The 23415-nt window shown below is 36.9% G+C and overlaps 2 protein-coding genes and 1 non-coding gene across 3 annotated transcripts; 1 reads left to right on the plus strand and 2 right to left on the minus strand.

Moving 5' to 3' along the window:
* Positions 1–6155: 6155 nt before the first annotated feature.
* LOC148579856 (small nucleolar RNA R71) lies at positions 6156–6263 on the plus strand. Its single transcript, XR_015899503.1, has one exon. It is a non-coding gene; the product is annotated as a small nucleolar RNA R71 (small nucleolar RNA).
* A 4280-nt stretch (positions 6264–10543) lies between these two features.
* Positions 10544–11167, minus strand: LOC148579857 (protein FAR1-RELATED SEQUENCE 5-like). The gene has a single exon (XM_088491223.1). The coding sequence runs from the start codon at positions 11165–11167 to the stop codon at positions 10544–10546; it is 624 nt and encodes a 207-aa protein (XP_088347349.1).
* Positions 11168–11435: 268 nt separating this feature from the next.
* On the minus strand, positions 11436–12299 carry LOC107620571 (protein FAR1-RELATED SEQUENCE 5-like). The gene has a single exon (XM_016322708.1). The coding sequence runs from the start codon at positions 12297–12299 to the stop codon at positions 11436–11438; it is 864 nt and encodes a 287-aa protein (XP_016178194.1).
* Between the last annotated feature and the right edge of the window lie 11116 nt (positions 12300–23415).

Below are 23415 nucleotides of genomic sequence, written 5' to 3' on the forward strand. Positions count from 1 at the left end.
TAAAAGAGGGATAGAAATACTTATGTAATTCATTGGTGAGAATTTCAGATAAGTGAATAGAGATGCTTTCGTTCCTCTGAATCTCTACTTTCCTGCTATCTTCATCCAATCAGTCTTACTCCTTTCCATGGCTGGCTTTATGCAAGGGCATCACCGTTGTCAGTGGCTACATCCCCTCCTCTCAGTGAAAATAATCAACGCACCCTGTCACGGCACGGCTATTCATCTGTCGGTTCTCGATCATGCTGGAATAGGATTCACCCTCCTTTTGCGTCTATCACTAACGCCCAGCACTCGCGAGTTTGAAGCTCGTCACAGTCATTCAATCATTGAATCCTACTTGGAATACCACAGACAAGGTTTAGACTTTCCGGATTCTCTTGAATGCCGCCATCATTCTAGCTTACACCACGAAGATTCTAATTAAGAGATCTAAGAGATACTCATTCAGTCGAAGGTAGAACGGAAGTGGTTGTCAGGCACGCGTTCATAGGGAATGATGATGATTGTCACGTTCATCACATTCAGATTGAAGTGCGAATGAATATCTTAGAAGCGAAATAAGATGAATTGAATAGAAAACAGTAGTACTTTGCATTAATCTTTGAGGAACAGCAGAGCTCCACACCTTAATCTATGGAGTGTAGAAACTCTACCGTTGAAAATACATAAGTGAAAGGTCCAGGCATGGTCGAGTGGCCAGCCCCTCTGATCTAAGAACCAGGCGTCCAAAGATGATCAAAAGATTCAAAGATGGTTCAAAAGATATCTAATACAATAGTGAAATGTCCTATTTATAATAAACTAGCTACTAGGGTTTACAAAAGTAAGTAATTGATGCATAAATCCACTTCCGGAGCCCACTTGGTGTGTGCTTGGGCTGAGCTTTGAGTGTTGCATGTGTAGATGTCCTTCTTGGAGTTGAACTCCAGTATTTGTGGTTTTGGATCCTTTTCTGGCGCTGGACGCCAGAATTGGGCAGAAAGCTGGCGTTGAACGCCAGTTTGTGTCATCTATTCTTGGCCAAAGTATGGACTATTATACATTGCTGGAAAGCCCTGGATGTCTACTTTCCAACGCAATTGGAAGCGCGCCATTTCGAGTTCTTTAGCTCCAGAAAATCCACTTTGAGTGCAGGGAGGTCAGAATCCAACAGCATCAGCAGTCATTCTTCAACCTCTGAATCTGATTTTTGCTCAAGTCCCTCAATTTCAGCCAGAAAATACCTGAAATCACAGAAAAACACACAAACTTATAGTAAAGTCCATAAATGTGAATTTAACAAAAAAACTAATGAAAACATCCCTAAAAGTAACTAGATCCTACTAAAAACATACTAAAAACAATGCCAAAAAGCGTATAAATTATCCGCTCATCACAACACCAAACTTAAATTGTTGCTTGTCCCCAAGCAACTGAAAATCAAGTAGGATAAAAAGAAGAGAATATACTATAAATTCCAAACTATCAATGAAACATAGCTCCAATCAAATGAGCGGGACTTGTAGCTTTTTGCCTCTTGAATAGTTTTGGCATCTCACTTTATCCATTGAGGTTCAGAATGATTGGCATCTATAGGAACTCAGAGTTCAGATAGTGTTATTGATTCTCCTAGTTCAATATGATGATTCTTGAACACAACTTCTTTATGAGTCTTGGCCGTGGCCCTAAGCACTTTGTTTTCCAGTATTACCACCGGATACATAAATGCCACAGACACATAATTGGGTGAACCTTTTCAGATTGTGACTCAGCTTTGCTAAAGTCCCCAATTAGAGGTGTCCAGGGTTCTTAAGCGCACTCTTTTTTTGCTTTGGACCTTGACTTTAACCGCTCAGTCTCAAGTTTTCACTTGACACCTACACGCCACAAGCACATGGTTAGGGACAGCTTGGTTTAGCCGCTTAGACCAGGATTTTATTCCTTTAGGCCCTCCTATCCACTGATGCTCAAAGCCTTGGGATCCTTTTTATTTGCCCTTGCCTTTTGGTTTTAAGGGTTATTGGCTTTTTCTGCTTGCTTTTTTCTTTCTATTTTTTTCTATTTTTTTTTCGCCTACTTTTTTTCTGCAAGCTTTGTTCTTTGCTGCTTTTTCTTGCTTCAAGAATCATTTTTATGATTTTTCAGATTATCAAATAACATGTCTCCTAGTCATCATTCTTTCAAGAGCCAACATATTTAACATTCTTAAACAACAACTTCAAAAGACATATGCACTGTTCAAGCATTCATTCAGAAAACAAGAAGCATTGTCACCACATCAATATAGTTAAGCTAAGTTCAAGGATAAATTCGAAACTCATGTACTTCTTGTTCTTTTGAATTAAAACATTTTTCATTTAAGAGAGGTGATGGATTCATAGGACATTCATAACTTTAAGACAAAGTTACTAACTACTAATGATCATATAATGAAGACACAAACATGGATAGGCACATAACATAGAAAACAAAAAACAGAAGAAATAAGAACAAGGAATGAATCCACCTTAGTGATGGTGGCGTTTCCTTCTTGAGGAACCAATGATGTCCTTGAGCTCTTCTATGTCTCTTCCTTGTCTTTGTTGCTCTTCCCTCATTGCTTTTTGATCTTCTCTTATTTCATGAAGCATGATGGAGTGCTCTTGATGTTCCACCCTTAGTTGTCCCATATTGGAACTCAATTCTCCTAGGGAGGTGTTGATTTTCTCCCAATAGTTTTGTGGAGGGAAGTGCATTTGAGGCATCTCCGGGATCTCATGGTGATGAGCTTCATACGCCTCTTGAGCTCCATGAATGGGCTCTCTTGCTTGCTCCATCTTTTTCTTAGTGATGGGCTTGTCTTCTTTAATGAGGATATCTCCCTTTATGTCAATCCCAGCTGAATTGTATAGGTGGCAAATGAGGTGAGGAAAGGCTAACCTTGCCATAGTGGAGGACTTGTCAGCCACCTTGTAGAGTTCTTGAGGTATAATCTCATGAACTTCCACCTCTTCTCCAATCGTGATGCTATGGATCATGATGGCCCGGTCTATAGTAACTTCAGACCGGTTGCTAGTGGGAATGATTGAGCATTGAATGAACTCCAACCATCCTCTAGCTACAGGCTTGAGGTCCAATCTTCTTAGTTGAACCGGCTTGCCTTTGGAGTCAATCTTCCATTGAGCTCCTTCTACACATATGTCCATAAGGACTTGGTCCAACCTTTGATCAAAGTTGACTCTCCTTGTGTAGGGGCGTGCGTTCTCTTCCATGTTTGGCAAGTTGAACGCCAACCTCACATTTTCCGGACTAAAATCCAAGTATTTCCCCCGAACCATTGTAACATAGTTCTTTGGATCCGGGTTCTTACTTTGATCATGGTTCTTGGTGATCCATGCATTAGCATAGAACTCTTGAACCATTAAGATGCCGACTTGTTGGATGGGATTTGTTAGAACTTCCCAACCTCTTCTTTGAATTTCATGTCGGATCTCCGGATACTCATTTCTTTTGAGTTTGAAAGGGACCTCAGGGATCACCTTCTTCTTGGCCACAACATCATAGAAGTGGTCTTGATGGGCTTTGGAGATGAACCTTTCCATCTCTCATGACTCGGATGTGGAAGCTTTTGTCTTCCCTTTCCCCTTTCTAGAGGATTCTCCGGTCTTAGGTGCCATCAATGGTAATGGAAAAACAAAAAGCTTATGCTTTTACCACACCAAACTTAGAATTTTGCTCGCCCTCGAGCAATAAAAGAAAGAATAGATGAAGAAGAAGAAGAAATGGAGGAGAGGGAGAGTGGGAAGTGTTTCGGCCAAGAAGGGTGTAGAGGGGGTGTGTTGTGTGAATTTGATGAAGAATGGAGGGCTTTATATAGGGAAGGGAGGGGGGAAAGGTTTCGGCCATATGGGTGGGTTTGGGTGGGAAATTGGTTTTGAATTTTGAAGGTAGGTGGAGTTTATTAGGTAGGTTTATGGGAAAGAGTGGATTGATGTGAGTGGTGAAGAGGTGATGGGGAAGAGAGATTGAGGTGATTGGTGAAGGGTTTTCGGGGAAGAGTGTTTATGGGGTTGTGTGAAAGAGAGTGGTGAGAAGAAGTGAGTGGAGGTAGGTGGGGATCCTGTGGGGTCCACAGATCCTGAGATGATCATGTGGGGTCCACAGATCCTGAGATGATCCTGTGGGGTCCACAGATCCTGGGGTGTCAAGGATTTGCATCCCTGCACCAATTAGGCATGTAAAATGCCTTTGCACACAACTCTGGGCATTCAACGCCAGGTTGGTGCCCATTTTGGGCGTTCAACGCCCATTTGTTGCCATTTCTGGTGTTGAACGCCAGAACCATGCTCTGTTCTGGCGTTGAACGCCAGGCAGATGCTCCTCCAGGGTGTGATTTTTCTTCTGCTGTTTTTGATTCCGTTTTCAATTTTTATATTTATTTTGTGACTCCACATGATCATGAACCTATAAAGACATATAACTAAGAAAAATATAGTTAGATAAATAAAAATTGGGTTGCCTCCCAACAAGCGCTTCTTTAATGTCAATAGCTTGACAGTGGGCTCTCATGGAGCCTCACAGATGTTCAGAGCATTGTTGAGACTTTCTAACACCAAACTTAGAGTTTGACTGTGGGGGCTTGGGTTGACTCTGCTTTGAGAGAAGCTTTTCATGCTTCCTCTCCATGGTTGCAGAGGGAGATCCTTGAGTTTTAAATACAAGGGAGTCCTCATTCCATTGAAGGACTAGTTCACCTCTGTCAACATCAATCACAGCTCTTGCTGTGGCCAGGAAAGGTCTTCCTAAGATGATGGATTCATCCTCTTCCTTTCCAGTATCCAGGACTATGAAATCAGCAGGGATGTAAAGGCCTTCAACCTTTACTAACACGTCCTCTACTTGTCCATATGCCTGTTTTCTTGAATTGTCTGCCATCTCTAATGAGATTTTAGCAGCTTGCACCCCATAGATTCCCAGTTTCTCTATTACAGAGAGGGGCATGGGGTTATTCCTGAACTAAGGTCACACAGGGCCTTAAAGATCATGGTGCCTATGGTACAAGGTATTATGAACTTTCTAGGATCCTGTCTCTTCTGAGGTAATGTCAGTTGATCCAGATCACTTAGTTCATTGATGAACAAGGGAGGTTCAACTTCCCAAGTATCAATGCCAAATAATTTGGCATTCAGCTTCATGATTGCACCAAGAAACTTGGCTGTTTGCTCTTCAGTAACATCCTCATTCTCTTCAGAAGAGGAATACTCATCAGAGCTCATGAATGGCATAAGGAGGTTCAATAGAATCTCTATAGTCTCTAGATGAGTCTCAGATTCCTTTGGTTCCTCAGAGGGAAGCTCCTTATTGATCACTGGACGTCCCAGGAGGTCTTCCTCCTTGGGATTCACGTCCTCTCCTTCCCTTACAGGTTCGGCCATGGTGCTTATGTCAATGGCCTTGCACTCTCCTTTTGGATTCTCTTCTGTATTGCTTGGGAGAGTACTAGGAGGGATTTCAGTGATCCTTTTACTCAGCTGGCCCACTTGTGCTTCCAGATTTCTAATGGAAGACCTTGTTTCATTCATGAAACTCACAGTGGCCTTAGATAGATCAGAGACTAAGTTTGCTAAATTAGAAGTATTTTGTTTAGAGTTCTCTGTCTGTTGCTGAGTGGATGATGGAAAAGGTTTGTTATTGTTAAACCTGTTTCTTCCACCATTATTAAAGCCTTGTTGAGGCTTTTGATCCTTCCATGAGAAATTTGGATGATTTCTCCATGATGAGTTATAGGTGTTTCCATAAGGTTCACCTAAGTAATTCACCTCTGCTATTGCAGGGTTCTCAGGATCATAAGCTTCTTCTTCAGAAGATGCCTCTTGAGTACTGTTGGATGCAGCTTGCATTCCATTCAGACTCTGAGAAATCATATTGACTTGCTGAGTCAATATTTTGTTCTGAGCCAATATGGCATTCAGAGTATCAATCTCAAGAACTCCCTTCTTCATAGGCGTCCCATTATTCACAGGATTCCTTTCAGAAGTGTACATGAACTGGTTATTTGCAACCATGTCAATGAGTTCTTGAGCTTCTGCAGGCATTTTCTTCAGGTGAATGGATCCACCTGCAGAGGTATCCAATGACATCTTAGATAACTCAGACAGACCATCATCGAATATATCCAGGATGGTCCATTCTGAAAGCATGTCAGAAGGACACTTTTTGGTTAGTCCTTTGTATCTCTCCCAAGCTTCATAGAGGGATTCACCTTCTTTCTGTCTGAAGGTTTGAACATCCACTCTAAGCTTGCTCAGCTTTTGAGGAGGAAAGAACTTGGCTAAGAAAGCCTTGACCAGCTTATCCCAAGAGTTCAGGCTATCCTTGGGTTGAGAATCCAACCACACTCTAGCTCTGTCTCTTATAGCAAAAGGGAAAAGCATGAGCCTATAGACTTCAGGATTTACTCCATTAGTCTTAACAGTATCACAGATCTGCAAGAATTCAGTTAAGAACTGAAAAGGATCTTCAGATGGAAGTCCATGAAACTTGCAGTTTTGCTGCATCAGAGAAACTAATTGAGGTTTCAGCTCAAAGTTGTTTGCTCCAATGGTAGGAATGGAGATGCTTCTTCCATGTAAATTGGAATTAGGTGCAGTATAGTCACCAAGCATCCTCCTTGCATTATTATTATTTTCGGCTGCCATCTCCTCTTCCTGTTCGAAAATTCTTGAAAGGTTATCTCTGGATTGTTGTAATTTAGCTTCTCTTAGTTTTCTCTTCAGAGTCCTTTCGGGTTCTGGATCTGCTTCAACAAGAATATTCTTGTCCTTGCTCCTGCTCATATGACAAAGAAGAGGGCACAGAAAATAATAATAATAATAATATGGATCCTTTATACCACAGTATAGAGGTCCTTGTGTTAGTAGAAGAAAAGAAGAAGACAAAGAATGTGATGTAAAGAAAGAAACACAACTGTGAGGAGGGCAGAGATGTGAGATGAGATGTTAGTGAATGAATAAATAAATAGAAGGAGATGAGAGAGAAGGAATTTTCGAAAATAATTTTTGAAAAAGAGTTAGTGATTTTTGAAAATAGTTTTTGAAAAATGTTAGTAGTTTTTCGAAAATTAAGATTTAAAAAAAATTGAAATAATTAGTTAATTAAAAAGAAATTTTGAAAAAGAAGGAAGGGATTTTCGAAAATGAGAGAGAGAGAGTTAGTTAGGTAGTTTTGAAAAAGATAAGAAACAAACAAAAAGTTAGTTAGTTAGTTGAAATAAATTTTGAAAAGATAGGAAGTTAGGAAGTTAGAAAAGATATTTTGAAATCAAATTTTTGAAAAAGATAAGATAAGAAGATATTTTGAAAAGATATGATTGAAATTAGTTTTGAAAAATATTTGATTTTTAAAATCACAATTAATGACTTGATTCACAAGAAATCACAAGATATGATTCTAGAACTCAAAGTTTGAATCTTTCTTAACAAGCAAGTAACAAACTTGAAATTTTTGAATCAAAACATTAATTGTTATTGTTATTTTCGAAAATTTGATATAAAAATAAGAAAAAGATTTTTGAAAAACATTTTTGGAATTTTCGAAAATAACTAAGAAATTTGAAAAAGATTTGATTTTTGAAAAAGATGAGATTTTTAAATTGAAAATTTGATTTGACTCATAAAAACAACTAAATTTTAAAAATTTTTGAAAAAGTCAATCCAAATTTTCGAAATTTTAAGAGAAAAAGGGGAAGATATTTTTTTGATTTTTGAATTTTTTTAATGATGAGAGAGAAAAACAAGAAAAATGATGCAATGCATGAGAATTTTAGATCAAAACAATGAATGCATGCAAGAATGCTATGAATGTCAAGATGAACACCAAGAACACTATGAAGATCATGATGAACATCAAGAACATATTTTTGAAGAATTTTTAATGCAAAGAAAACATGCAAGACACCAAACTTAGAATTCTTTAATGCTTAAGCACTAAGAATTCAAAAATGCATATGAGAAACACCATACAACACAAAACAAAAAATCATCAAGATCAAACAAGAAGACTTACCAAGAACAACTTGAAGATCATGAAGAACACTATGAATGCATGATTATTTTCGAAAAATGCAAGATGCACATGCAATTGACACCAAACTTATGATATGACTCAAGACTTAAACAAAAAACACAAAATATTTTTTGATTTTTATGATTTTCTAATTTTTTTGGATTTTTATTTTATATTTTTCGAAAATTATTTAGAAAGAAAGAAAAATAAGAATTCCAAAATTTTTAATATGAATTCCAGGAATCTTGCATTCTTAATTTAAAGCTTCAGTCCAGGAATTAGACATGGCTCACTAGCCAGCCAAGCTTTCAATGAAAGCTCCGGTCCAAAACACTAGACATGGCCAATGGCCAGCCAAGCTTCAGCATGTAATTCAGACATGACATGCCTGACATACCCTACAGTCGTATAACAGCTGATGGTTGGAAGCCTCAGTCCAAAAGAATTTAGACATGGCTTTACAGCCAGCCAGGCTTCACATGCTTCATGAAACACTAGAATTCATTCTTAAAAATTTTGAATCTAAAATTTTTTCGAAAACAGGTGAGAAAATTTTGAAATATTTTTGAAAAATTTTTGAAAAGAAAACAAAAAGAAAATTACCTAATCTGAGCAACAGGATGAACCGTTAGTTGTCCAAACTCAAACAATCCCCGGCAACGGCGCCAAAAACTTGGTGTGCAGAAATTGTGATTACACTTTGATTATGTAAAATTCATCGCTCTTTCTTTCCCTGGTAATGGCGCCAAACACATGATGCCAATACCATGGTTCACAACTTCGCACAACTAACCAGCAAGTGCACTGGGTCGTCCAAGTAATACCTTACGTGAGTAAGGGTCGAATCCCACGGACATTGTTGGTATGAAGCAAGCTATGGTCACCTTGCAAATTTCAGTCAGGCGGATATAAAATAGTGATGGAGTTTTTGAAATTAAATAATAAAAGAGGGATAGAAATACTTGTGTAATTCATTGGTGAGAATTTCAGATAAGCGAATAGAGATGCTTTCGTTCCTCTGAATCTCTGCTTTCCTGCTATCTTCATCCAATCAGTCTTACTCCTTTCCATGGCTGGCTTTATGCAAGGGCATCACCGTTGTCAGTGGCTACATCCCCTCCTCTCAGTGAAAATGATCAACGCACCCTGTCACGGCACGGCTATTCATCTGTCGGTTCTCGATCATGCTGGAATAGGATTCACCCTCCTTTTGCGTCTGTCACTAACGCCCAGCACTCGCGAGTTTGAAGCTCGTCACAGTCATTCAATCATTGAATCCTGCTCGGAATACCACAGACAAGGTTTAGACTTTCCGGATTCTCTTGAATGCCGCTATCATTCTAGCTTACACCACGAAGATTCTGATTAAGAGATCTAAGAGATACTCATTCAGTCGAAGGTAGAACGGAAGTGGTTGTCAGGAACGCGTTCATAGGGAATGATGATGATTGTCACGTTCATCACATTCAGGTTGAAGTGCAAATGAATATCTTAGAAGTGAAATAAGACGAATTGAATAGAAAACAGTAGTACTTTGCATTAATCTTTGAGGAACAGCAGAGCTCCACACCTTAATCTATGGAGTGTAGAAACTCTACCGTTGAAAATACATAAGTGAAAGGTCCAGGCATGGCCGAATGGCCAGCCCCTCTGATCTAAGAACCAGGCGTCCAAAGATGATCAAAAGATTCAAAGATGGTTCAAAAGATATCTAATACAATAGTGAAATGTCCTATTTATAATAAACTAGCTACTAGGGTTTACAGAAGTAAGTAATTGATGCATAAATCTACTTCTGGGGCCCACTTGGTGTGTGCTTGGGCTGAGCTTTGAGTGTTGCACGTGTAGAGGTCCTTCTTGGAGTTGAACTCCAGTATTTGTGCTAGTTTGGGCGTTCAACTCTGGTTTTGGATCCTTTTCTGGCGCTGGACGCCGGAATTGGGCAGAAAGCTGGCGTTGAACGCCAGTTTGTGTCATCTATTCGTGGCCAAAGTATGGACTATTATACATTGCTGGAAAGCCCTGGATGTCTACTTTCCAATGCAATTGGAAGCGCGCCATTTCGAGTTCTGTAGCTCCAGAAAATCTACTTTGAGTGCCGGGAGGTCAGAATCCAACAGCATCAGCAGTCCTTCTTCAACCTCTGAATCTGATTTTTGCTCAAGTCCCTCAATTTCAGCCAGAAAATACCTGAAATCACAGAAAAACACACAAACTCATGGTAAAGTCCAGAAATGTGAATTTAACAAAAAACTAATGAAAACATCCCTAAAAGTAACTAGATCCTACTAAAAACATACTAAAAATAATGCCAAAAAGCGTATAAATTATCCGCTCATCAGAGCCCCATTTGTCTTCGAGACCACTGAGTCCTTGAGCTCGGATAGTGATGAGAGACCAAGATGGCCTCCGGCCCATTCATACGCTCGTCGTTGCAGCAATTCTGTGAGGTTGGCGATGCTGTCCCTGGCCACAACTAACTCGGCTGCATCTTCGGACCCAAGTTTTGCAACCACACTCATCGCCCAACAAAGGGCACCATATCTAAGCAAGCGTCCTTGATGGCCCTCTGTACTTTGGGGGGGGGTTTCGATCTCCAATCCTTTGCATCCTTGCACCACCTGCTCAGAATAAGACCCTCCGGTATTTTTTCCAAACCCTCGTACTTCATCAGATAGAAGATATGATTACAAGAAATCCCCTCACTGTTCCACATTGAACACTTACACTCAATCTTTTCCTCGTTCGAATCATACAACACCCTATGTGTTTTGTTAGGTTTTCCCATCTTCGAAAACTTGTACACACACGTCCTGCTAATGCTATCCCTGCCCCGAAACAATAACGTCGCCACACTCTTTATTTGTTTCTTCACTTCTCTAAAAACTGCCTGTGTATACACCTTTGAAGCAAACAGCTCGATCGAATCAAGTTCGGTCGTTAGCACCAGACTATAATACGTGGAATAGAATTGGGCTGTAACTTCATTATTCCAATAGTCTTTTACAACCCGGTCTAAACTGTGGACAAGTTCCAAAATGCTTTCAGTTGATTTAAGAAAATCCTTAATGAAAGCATTGATCCCTTCACATCTTGAAGTTGTTCTGTATCCCGCACAGAAGGTGCCCCTCAGGTAGGCCATTGCCTAGCTTTCTCTACTTTCATATGTGCTCTGAACCCAGCTCTTATCTTGTAGGCCAAGGGACTCGACCGCCGTCTTCCAGTACTCCTCAAACTCGTTTATTTCAAAGTTTGCATAGAGAGCTTTCTTAAAAACCTTGCAAAATTCTGTATCCTTAACCCTTTGTACGCAATTCTTCTCCAGGTGACAACCGCACAGTCTGTGTCGCGGTTGGCATCACCTCTGCAATTGCAGCACGCATCGTCTTGTCCCATGACATCCAGCAGGTTCAACAACACCACCGGTAAGTGTGAACCTCTTCATCCTCCAGCAACGTGAACTCAAAATTGGATGTTTGCTTGTGGTGATTTGACCCAGAGAAAACCACCAGCGGCTTCCTGTACTTGTTAGAACGATACATAGAATCAAACGCCAACACATCACCAAATAGCTGATAATCCGCCATCATCTCGCCATCAGCCCAAAATAGGCTACCCAGGCGATTATCCGGGGTCCGTGTGTAGCGTGCCGCTGTCATTATGTCTGCATTTGCCTTACCCTCAAAGTAACCAATAGTTGCTGCTGCATCCCCATCACATATTCGTGTAATCCTTTGTCCGTGCACATAATTATACAAATCTCGTTTTGTAAATCGAAGCATACCATACCCACCATATTGTCCAGCCATGTAAGCCATTATTTTGGAGGTTGCTATCCCAAACTGCTTAAAACTGTCCACCTGTGCCCTGTTGCCTTCGCTCATCTTCTGATGACTAGGAAGAAGATGTGTAAACATGGCTGGGGCAAGCTCGTGGTTGTGTTCGTCAATGATGGTTCTTACCTTCCACACGCTCTGTTGCATATCGTAGTAAATCTTCAATTTGGCCTTACAGTCCATTCGACTCTCCAGCCTCTCCTCCCTTACTCGCTCAGGTCGATCATAGTGCTTTCGATGTCTTATACCTTGTCGATAGCAGAAAAAGTTTCTCGTTACCAAAATCCCATTAACACAACCTACATCTCCCTTCTGAACGCCAAAACTCCTTAATCTAGCAAAATCCTTGTAGGCAGCATAGGCATCCTCCTCCGTAGCAAAATTTCTACTCAAGAAGTCTTCCGCAACGACTTGCCGGCTCGGACCGCCGCCTTCCATGTCATTTGCACCACCAGACACCTAACCATCAACAGCATCCCCTACACATTTCTGGTCTGCTTCGGTACCCCCTCTATTGTCAAAGCTCTCTTCCTCGTCATAATCTTCGTCACTCCCACAATAATGCCCCCAGCAATCATCCGAACTACCCCAATCCGAGTCTTCAACCTCAACGGTGAACATACCCCTGAAATCCATGCAACACGGCTGGCCGACGTTCTAGCCTGAACACATACAAACCAAAGAAATGTAGCTCATAATCGCGCCAGGTATACATTCATACAATCAACCACAAATATCCCAAATAAGCCTATATTCTACTCTACAAATAGGGCATTACCATTGCACTGAAACTCTTTTAACATACAATTCAGCAACTCATTATACTTAAATAAAACATTGATCACCGCTGAATTTATAACTAACGCACTATATCACTAGTGAATTCATCGACACATTCACAACACGTATAAAAAAAATTATCGACTAAACAGAACCAGCAACAAAGATTCGACCATCTTGTCTTCCACTTAATTGACTTAATTTAATTCATATGTTTCTTCGTTTAACCAAAAACAAGGTTGAATAATGTATCCCTTTACTAAACAAAGCTCACCAATTAACTTTTCTTAACTAACGTCAGAACAAAAACTAACAAGCTATACACAATCTGAACCACTGAAGTTCAAACTAACACATGACAAGAATCTACCTGGGCACTCCAAAGTGCCTTCTCAAGAACTATGTTTTCATTATCCTGCCTACCATCCTGCTGGTACCTATAGCACCCTCAATTTTCCAAAACCAACAATCATCATGCATATGACCACATTTAATTATCTATACTTGATCATGTTTTCATTACAGTACTTATCCCTTGATTTCTTAGCCTCCTCAATCATATTATTTTGCAAACAAAAAATTACTCTTACAATTGGATTCTCTAATTAATACTACAACATCAACATATTACTTATCTTAACTAATCTTATATGGATTATTTTTCACAAATAAACAATGACAAAAAAAGAACAACAACTACATTATGTTCCACGAAAAAACTATACATATTATGTATTCCTACTCTACCAAACCTTGAAGGAGATAACCTTCTTGTATTTCTTTTGAAATGATGCAAAGGTGTGTTCCCATGATTAAAGGATATTATTCAAACATGAATCACGGGAGGGGCCGGGAAGCTCGCTATTTACCGGGATGAGGGATCGAAGGAGCCCCACTCCAAGCCTGCGACGAGGAATCTGACTATTGGCGCACTAGGGCAGCACCTTTACCCCGTCGGACCACTACGATCACAGCCACATCACGCGCACCACCATGGCGGCAGTGAGAACACCCGCGACGGTGTTCCTGCAGTCCGAATCTAAGGGTTTGCTTCGATCTTAGGAGATTAGTGAAGAGAAGACCCAACTCCTGGCTTTCGTTGTTTCTTTTTTTTTTGCTGCACCCAACAAGGCCCATCCCGCGAACTTCAAACCAACGGAACCGGCCAGATTCAAAATCCCGTTCGATTTCATGCCCCTAAGTCGGCTCAATCGCCCCTCCTGTGAGCGCCCACAATTTCCTGAGAGCCAGCTGCATCTAACAACATCGGGCAACACGTGTCCACACGAGAAATACCTATAGCGTACATCTGTATCTATGTATCAAGTAACCTCTGTACACTAGCGTGACCCTAATAATAATAATAATTAGAATTAAATCTCAAATTGGTCCTTAAATTCGCAATTGAGGCTCAAATTCGTTCTTAAACATAAAATTGCCCCAAATTTGTCCCTAAACTTAACAACGGCCGTCTTTGAGATATTTTTCGACGACCTATTGATGACATGGTTGGACAGAGACCATGCTGGACTTGTAAACGTCGTCGTTTTTCTTTCTGGCTCCCAAATACAACTGAAACGATGTCGTTTTGAGTACTAAGAGGGGTTTAAATTGTTGACGTTACTGTGCCTCTGTTTCTCACAAAGTTTCTTCTTCTTCTCCTAATCCCTGCAACTGCCGGTGTTGCCACTACAGCAGCAGCAATTTCTCAACATAGAATCTCTGTCTCAAATAGACACTACAATTCTCTCACAATCGGAGCTCCATGCCTTGTCTTTCTCATCCCTCTCTGCCTTTGATCTCCACTCCACCCGTTGTCACATCATCACTCCCAAAATTGACCCCTCTCTCTTCAACGAGAGCACCGGATCTCGCTGCCAGGCATATTTTTGTCCCCCGCCTCCCCCAAGTCCTCTCCCACTGGCTACTGATGCCGTGTTGTTGGCCTCCTCCCTGCCGCTAAGCTACCTTCTCTCCCTTTCGATGACATTGGAAATGCCAAGAACTGTGTGATTATCGATTATCTGAAACAGTTTATCAGGAAAGATCCAAAATTCGACAGTTCGCTCTGCCTTCTTCTGCTTTTGTGCTGGTCACCTACCACGAAGGTGGTTTTTTCGAGGGGAGAAGAGAGATCGCTACGGTGAAATTCAAGGAGAAGAAGAGGAACAGAGGGCGGAAGCTGAAGGATTTCTCCAAGTTCACCTTCACCTTTAGCTTCTAGAAAGGAAACGACGGCATTTACAAGTCTAGCATGGTCTCTGTCTAACCACGTCATCAATCCGTCGTTGGAAAATACCTCAGGGACAATTGTTGTTAAATTCGGGAAAAAATTTGGGACAATTTTAAGTTCAAGGATGAGTTCGAGGTTCGATTGCAAATTTAGGAACCACTTTGAGATTTAACTCTAATAATAATTATTATTATTAACATCGTCATGGTTATTGTAGTTACACTACTAACAACAACAACAACAACAACAACAACAACAACAACAACAACAACAACAATAATAATAATAATCACAAAATTACTTGTATTGACATATTCAAGAAACTTCAGTGCATGCATGGTATCTAAGATTCAAACTATACATAAAAGATGGCTCACGAGATGGCTAGTGCATTTGTAACATCTGTCACATCTCGTTTAACTATTATATCATCTTCTTTCACATCTTAAGCTGGACTAACAATTTCATAATTACCTTCAGACTCTTCATCACTTCGGTATTATAGTCCAGCTAGTCTATGTTGGGTTTCGAAAAATTAACATCAACCATTTCCTTAAACTCAACATATAACTCGATAAGTGAGGTTTGTACTCTAGTTTGATGGTAGGTTGAAAATATTCCTTGCATACTAGCTTTATCAGCCACAGGCATTATTTGAAACTAAATGAAACTATCAAATACTAGCACAAGCTGTTTGTACAAAATATTTGAGAAAGTACACTTTTAAGTTTTTCATATGTTATCAAAAGAGGAACAACAATAATACATGAATTCTCACATAAAAATTTTACCCTCTCATCTGTACGAGGCAAAACTTGACCATTGTAATATATTTTTAACATAATTCTCCATTTTATATACTCATCACACACACTCATAATTTTTTTCACTCTATAAATATAGAGAACAAAACTCTCCAAATAAAGAATAATCTTATTTCTGCGTTTCAGCATAATACAATACTCTTTTTATAATTGATTTATATTTTTTAATTTTTATTAGTTAAAATGTCACTGACATTTTTATTTTTTTAGAACATGTCAATGATGTTTTGATCGTATTATATTTTAAAAAATGTTAAAATATCAAACCTCAGTGATGTTTTTATTTTTTTTAATTTAAAAATTAAAAAATTTGAGTTGAAAAAATTAAATTTTTTTTAATAAAAACGTAATTGCCATTTTATGATTTAGGATATAAAAAATTATTTTTTATACACAAAATATTATTGATATTTTGTACTTTTTAAACAATAACAGCAGTCGTATAACAGTGTAAAATTCACAGTAACAAAAATAACAAAGCATAACCTATATTTTGTTATAATATCAAAAAACAATCGGCCTAAGTTATACGTTTGAGTTTTATCTTTCTTCCTTTATTTTCCTTTTTTGAGAAAAAAGAAAACACACAATCTAATAATGCGCTTTTTAATTTTTATATGGAAGTATAGTATGTGTTGAACGTCGTTATGGAGAAGGAGGGTGCTTCACCTGAATGTAGTGTCAGGTAAAACACAAATCAAACCGTGTGTCTTGTATGATGCTACTCGGACGGTCCGTGTTGTAGGTGAGAAAACGGACCCTCCGACTTGTGCTTCCCCTACTATTTGTCGCGCTCAGCTGGCTCCCCCAACTGTGCCTTACCCAACATTAAGGCCCCACATTCACCATCCGTTTTCACTTTACTCTTTTCACCAAACAACATCCATTACCAGTTCGTCTTCTTCCTTTCTCCAACCTCCAAGCTTGCATGGTAATAGCAAGCTGAAGATGCCAAAGAAAAAAAAATTTAGAGATGTTGATAGTCTTGAACTTCATGTTATACGTTATCTCAGTCATCCAAAATATGTAAGTTTTTTTTTAATTTTTTTAAATTTTTTTATATTTCGTAATTATAATTATTATTATTATTAGGTGGTTAATTATTATTGTTGTGGTTAGAAATTAAATTTAGAAATTATTATCATTTTTACCAGATGTAGGTTTTTTTTAATTTTTTTAATATTTTATAATTAAAATTATTATTGTTAGCAAGTTTATTATTGTTGTTGTTATTGTTAGAAGCTGAATAGAAATGTGTATTATTTTTGTACTCTATCATACAAAATAATACACTTTTAAAAGTACTCTATCATACATTTCTCTCACTCTACTAAATAATAACAGAAACCACACTAACAAATTTTTGGATTACATACCATGAAGGAGAAGACGAGCAAGCTTGAAGAAGAACACAGAATCTAAGACTGTTTAACTAGTTGCACACTTTTATATTTTCAATAATTCTAAATCGAACTCATTGTTTATCATTGGCAGATTCAAATTCATATTAAAAAAAAAGGGAACCCGGACCCTACGATTTCATTTCCAGCTTGATAAAAAAAAATATATATATATATATATATATATATATATATATATAAATATACAAAACGCACGGTTCATTTTGCATTGTTAAAATTCAAATTCCAGTCATCAACAAGTCGTATCCTCCGACTTGTTTGTTTATTTTGTTTAACAAAGAATTCGGACCCTCCAAATTCTTTCACCTAAAAATGACATAAAGATGTCCCACCTTCTTCGTCTATCACTCCTTATTTCCATATCCGAAAAAAGCACACTAACAGATTCCATAACTAAATAATTGAGCCCCAATAATATCTGCTTAGTGCTACACTTTTAATATCATTGAAATATTTTATTTTTCTTCTATTGATATTTATATTACCAAATACCGACAGCTAATATTTGCCCAAAAGTTCAATCCATTTTCACAATTTCACTTACCTATTTTCCATTAACTTTTGTTGGTCTAAATAGTAAATAACTATGAGAATTATGTTAGCAAGTGTTACATGAATATTTAAGAAAATAAAAAATATAGAAAATTAAAATTTTAAATTTTTCAATAATATTAAATATGTCAAAAACTTTTACTTTGTTTGGTTAGAAACATGAAATTAAGGATTCCTCGTAAAACATTAAACTTTCTCAAAAAATAAATACATGGCATATATAAATGTGGCGAGACGTTGCTTAACGTATTTCATATTGGATGTTTCTCCGGTCCTCTGAACATTCCTTTACATGCATGTTACGGACACAGCATATATTAAATTTTGAAAAAACAAACACTAAACAACTCTAACAATTATCTCGAATTAAAGATAACGAAATTTTCAACAAAAAAAAAAACTCTTTTTAGCCCCTAATTTTTATTTTTATAAGGCTGATTAGTTCTTCTGTCAATATTTTTTAAGGACTAATCAGTCTTATAAAAAAAAGAATCAAGAGCAAAAAAAATAATTTTTTGTTTGGGAGCTTCGTAATCCTTTCAAAAAATTATCAGAAACCGGATTGAATATTCACTCTATTATTTTCCAACCTTTGTGGAGTCGATTGGTTAGGTTTGGCAAAATTTAATGTTAGTGCCTCAAGCTTTCTTTAAAAAGATTTTAGATGTAAAATAGATAAATAAAAAAGAGGTAATAAAAATAAAATAACAAAGTGTAAATAGAAGAATTTATTAGTATTCACTAATATTATTATCACACTATAATAAGGTTAATTTATATATTAATATTGTATATATTGCAGCATAAGCTAAGTATATGAAGAGAGAAAGATAGAGAAGTAATTTTATATTCGTATTGTTATTGACAGTAAACTTTGATTTTTCAAACTTCATTAATAAAAAATTAAACCTTCTTTTATTGAGAAATTGAGTCACCCAAGTATTAATGGACATCCAACTCATCCCTCATCCTTATCAGAACACTCCCCTTTGGATGACCATTTAGGACTATGCCTCGTTAAAACCTTACTAAAGAAAAATCTAATGAAAAACTTTAGTGAAGGAAAAAGAATACAAAATCCTTTGTGAGGGGACTGACTCATTAAAAATCTTGTCAAGAAAAATCCAATAAGGAGAAAAACCTGACTAAGGAAAAAAGAGTACAATCTCTCCCTTTTACTGACATTATCTTATATCTTGAAATCGGCGCATCCCAATCTGATGTACCAATCTTTCAAATGAGGATTTTGGAAGTGAATTTGTAAATAAATCTGCTAGATTATCGCTTGAGTGGATCTGTTAGACATCAATTGTTCCTTGATTTTGAAGGTCATGAGTAAAGAAGAATTTGGAAGAAATATGCTTTATCTATCACCTTTGATGTATCCACCTTTAAGTTGAGCAATGCATGTTGTATTATCTTCAAACAGAACAGTTGGAGCTATCTTATGATCAATCAGTCCACATGATGACAGAATATATTGGATCAAACTCCTGAGCCAAAAACACTCGCGATTAGTTTCATGTATCGCTAGTATTTCAGCATGATTAGAGGATGTTGCTGCAATTGTCTGTTTCGTGGACCTCCATGATATAACTGTACCACCATATGTGAACAGATATCCTATTTGAGATATCCCTTTGTGTGGATCAGACAAGTATCCTGCATCTGCATAACCAATTAGTTGTGACCTGGATCCATATGGATAATACAATCCGATATCAACCGTTCTATGAAAATATCAAAAGATTTGTTTGATTCCATTTCAATGTTTTCTAGTTGGAGAGAAACTATATCTTGCTAGTAAATTCACAGCAAATAATATATCGGATCGTGTATTATTAGCAAGATACATTAGTACTCTAATGGCACTGAGATACGATACTTCAGGACCAAGGATATCTTCATTTTCTTCTTTAGGATGAAATTGATCCTTTTCCACATCCAAAGACCTTACGATCATTGGGGTACTTATGGATGTGACGTATCCATATAAAATCTCTTCAAGATCTTTTCTGTATATATTGTTTGATGAATAAAGATCCCATTTTTTGTATGCTCAATCTGCAGGCCGAGACAAAATTTAGTTTTTCCAAGATCTTTCATCTAAAACTCTTCTCTTAGAGCTTTTATAATTGTTGGAATCTCTTCAGGAATTCCAATGATATTTAAATCATTAACGTACACAACAATTATAATGAATTCAGATGTAGATTTCTTTATGAAAACACATGGGCAGATATCATCATTCTTAAATCCGTTTTTGTCCAGATACTCAATAAGACGATTATACCACATTCGTCCAGATTGTTTTAGACCATATAAAGATCTTTGCAATTTGACTGAGTATAACCCTTGCGAATATTCATTGGATAGTTTAGATATCTTTAGTCTTTTAGGGACTTTCATATAGATATCACGATCTAATGATCTATATAAATAGGCTGTTACCACATCCATTAGATGCATATAAAGTTTATGGTATGCAGATAAACTAACCAAATAATGCAATGTTATTGCATCCACTACAGGGAAATATGTTTTTTCATAATCTATACCGAACCTTTGTAAAAAACCTTGTGCCACAAGTCGAGCTTTGTAGCGTACAACTTCATTTTTCTCATTTCGTTTTCTCACAAATACCCAACTGTATCCAACAGTTTTTACATCTTCTGGTGTACGGACTACAGCTCCAAAGACTTCACGTTTTGCAAGTGAGTCTAACTCAGCCTTCATAGCTTCTTCCCATTTTGGTCAACCATTCCTTTATCGATATTCTTCTACTGTTCTTGGCTCAAGATCCTTACTTTCATGCATGATATTTAATGCTACATTATATACAAATATTTCATTGATAATTGTCTTATTTCAGTCCCATTTTTCTCTTGTAAAGATATAATTTATCGAGATCTCATCATTTTCACAATTTTTAGGTACCTGAACGTCTTCTGGCATCAAAACTATATCAAAATTTTGGACAACTGCAGGCGTCTTTACTCTATCTTTATCTTTTTCAACAGGAATAGTATTTACTTCTTTTTTTCGAGGATTTTTGTCTTTGGAATTGACAGGCCTACCACGCTTCTGACCATTTGTCCAATTGGAACATCGATTCAAATTGGAGCATTTTCAGCTTGTATATAGGATTTAGTTATCCTTTTTGTATCAGAAAATGCATCAGGAAATATTTGCTATCTTTGCAAATATATAATCTTTTGAACTTATAGTTCACATTGTCCTGATCGAGGATCTAAATGCATCAAGGATGATGCATTCCAATTAAGATCTTTTTTAAGAAGCTTATTCTCTTCTCCTAATGTTGAAAATTTTGATTCATCAAAATGACAATCTACAAATCAGACTTTAAATACATCTCCAGTTTGTATCTCAAGATACCTCGCTATAGAAGGAGAATCATATCTAACATATTTCCCCAATTTTCTTTGAGGTCCCATTTTAGTGCGAGACGGTGGTGCAATGAGAATATATATCACACACCCAAATATTCAGATGCTGGCAAAAAGCTAATTGCATAAGAGAGAATTGATGGTAACTTGTTGGCCTCAAATGAGTAAGTGCTACAGCATGTAAAATTGCATGCCCCAAACAGAGGTTGGGAGATTTGTTCTCATAAGTAAGGGTCTAGCAATTAATTGGAGGCATTTAATAAGTGATTCTGCTAACCATTTTATGTGTGAACATGAGCTACTGGATGTTCAACGCTTATTTCGTTAACCATACAATAAGCATCAAAGCCTTGGGAAGTAAATTCACCACCATTATCAAGATGAATTGTTTTGATTGGATTTTCTGAAAACTGTGCTTTTAATCGAATAATTTGAGCAAATAATCTCGCAAGCACCAAGTTGTGAGAATACAATAAGCACATATGTGACCATCTCGAAGATGTGTCTATTAGAACCATAAAATATGTAAAAGATCCACATGGTGGATGAATAGGTCCACATATATCACCTTGAACCGTTTCTAGGAGTTTAGGATACTTAAATTCAATCTTTACTGGTGATGCCTTTAAAATTAACTTTCCTTGAGAACATGCAGCACAACAAAATTCACTAGATTTAAGAATCTTCTGATTCTTTAGTGAATGTCCATGGAAATTTTTAATAATTTTCTGCATCATGGTTGTTCCAGGATGACCCAATCGATCTGACCAAATTATAAATTTATTTGGGTTAGTAAACTTCTTGTTTATAGTGGCACGTGATTTAATTGCACTAATTTTAGTATAATATAATCCAAATAAAAGTAAGGGTAACTTTTCTAATATAACATTTTTATTTAAATCATGAGTTGTGATATATAAGTACTCATAATTTCTCTCATTCATTGTTTCAATATGATATCCATTTTCGCAAATATCTTTAAAACTCAACAAGTTCTTTAGAGACTTGGTAGACAATTGTGCATTATTTATTATAAATTTTTTTCCTCCAAAAGACAAAATTATAGTTCTTCTGGAGCCTTCAATCACATTGCCTGAGCCAATAATAGTATTAACATATTCTTCTTTTGGTACAAGATGTGTAAAATATATATTACTTTTGAGAATGGTATGCGAACTTGCACTATCCGCAAGGCAAACATCTTCACTATATGTCCTTGCCATTTTCTTCAAAGACAAATAATAGTAATAAAATGAGTAAAGTACATGTGCAGTAAAATTGTATTCCTAATTAAAATTGCTTTTCTAAGAAGTACTACTGTACATAGTATCATATACTAAAATATTATTATTATTATTATTATTATTATTATTATTATTATTATTATTATTATTATTATTGACACATTTAGTAATTTTGCAATTCATAAACATAAATATTTTATTAAACATTATTTATATACATCATACTTAAAATTCAAATACATATAGGGAATAAAACTTAACAAGAAGTTTTTTACATTATTTATTTATATGAGTACTTAACAAATCCACATATTAAACTTTTTCTTCATAATGAGTGGTGTAATTTTCAGTAACATCCTTTGAAACAAAATTTGTCTCCTTTTCTTTGTCATTCTTTTTCAAGGATGTTTGATAAAGATCAACTAGGTGCCTTGGAGTACGACAATTACGCGACTAATGACCCTTTCCATTACAATGGAAATATTTATCCTCTTTTGATTTATTTTGTCTATTATTTCTTTCTTTATCCCACTTCTGGTGAGATCCTTTCTTGTGAACATAATTTTTCTTCCTTCCATAATTTTTTTTGTTACCAAAAGCTTATCATTTACCTCTTCTGGGGTTATGATTTACCAAATTAACTTCAGAAAAACGGGCGACGCCAGTTGGACACGCTTCATGATTTTTTAAAAGCAACTCATTGTTGCGTTCAACAATAAGAAGGCAAGAAATTAGCTCAAAATATTTTTTAAATTCTTTTTCTCGATACTGCTGTTACAGAAGCATATTCGAGACATCGAAGGTCGAAAAAGTTTTTTCTAACATGTCATTATCAGTTATTTTTTTCCCATATAATTTCATTCATTAGGTAATTCGGAACATTGCTGAGTTATATTTATTTATGGATTTAAAATTCTGTAGACGCAAGTGTGGTGCACGAAATTGTGATCATCAATGGCGCCAAAAACTTGGTACGCACGATTGTAATCTCAACTCCTTTTCACAACTCCGCACAACTAACCAGCAAGTGCATTAGGTCGTCCAAGTAATAAACCTTACGTGAGTAAGGGTCGATCCCACGGAGATTGTCGGC

This window comes from Arachis ipaensis, chromosome B10 (assembly GCF_059453495.1).
Source record: "Arachis ipaensis isolate K30076 ecotype BB chromosome B10, ASM5945349v1, whole genome shotgun sequence".
Classification (NCBI taxonomy): domain Eukaryota; kingdom Viridiplantae; phylum Streptophyta; class Magnoliopsida; order Fabales; family Fabaceae; genus Arachis; species Arachis ipaensis.

What these genes read in the sequence shown, in the direction of transcription:
- LOC148579857 (XM_088491223.1), bottom strand. Translation starts at nt 11,167, where the DNA reads ATGGCCTACCTGAGGGGCACCTTCTGTGCGGGATACAGAACAACTTCA.
- LOC107620571 (XM_016322708.1), bottom strand. Translation starts at nt 12,299, where the DNA reads ATGGAAGGCGGCGGTCCGAGCCGGCAAGTCGTTGCGGAAGACTTCTTG.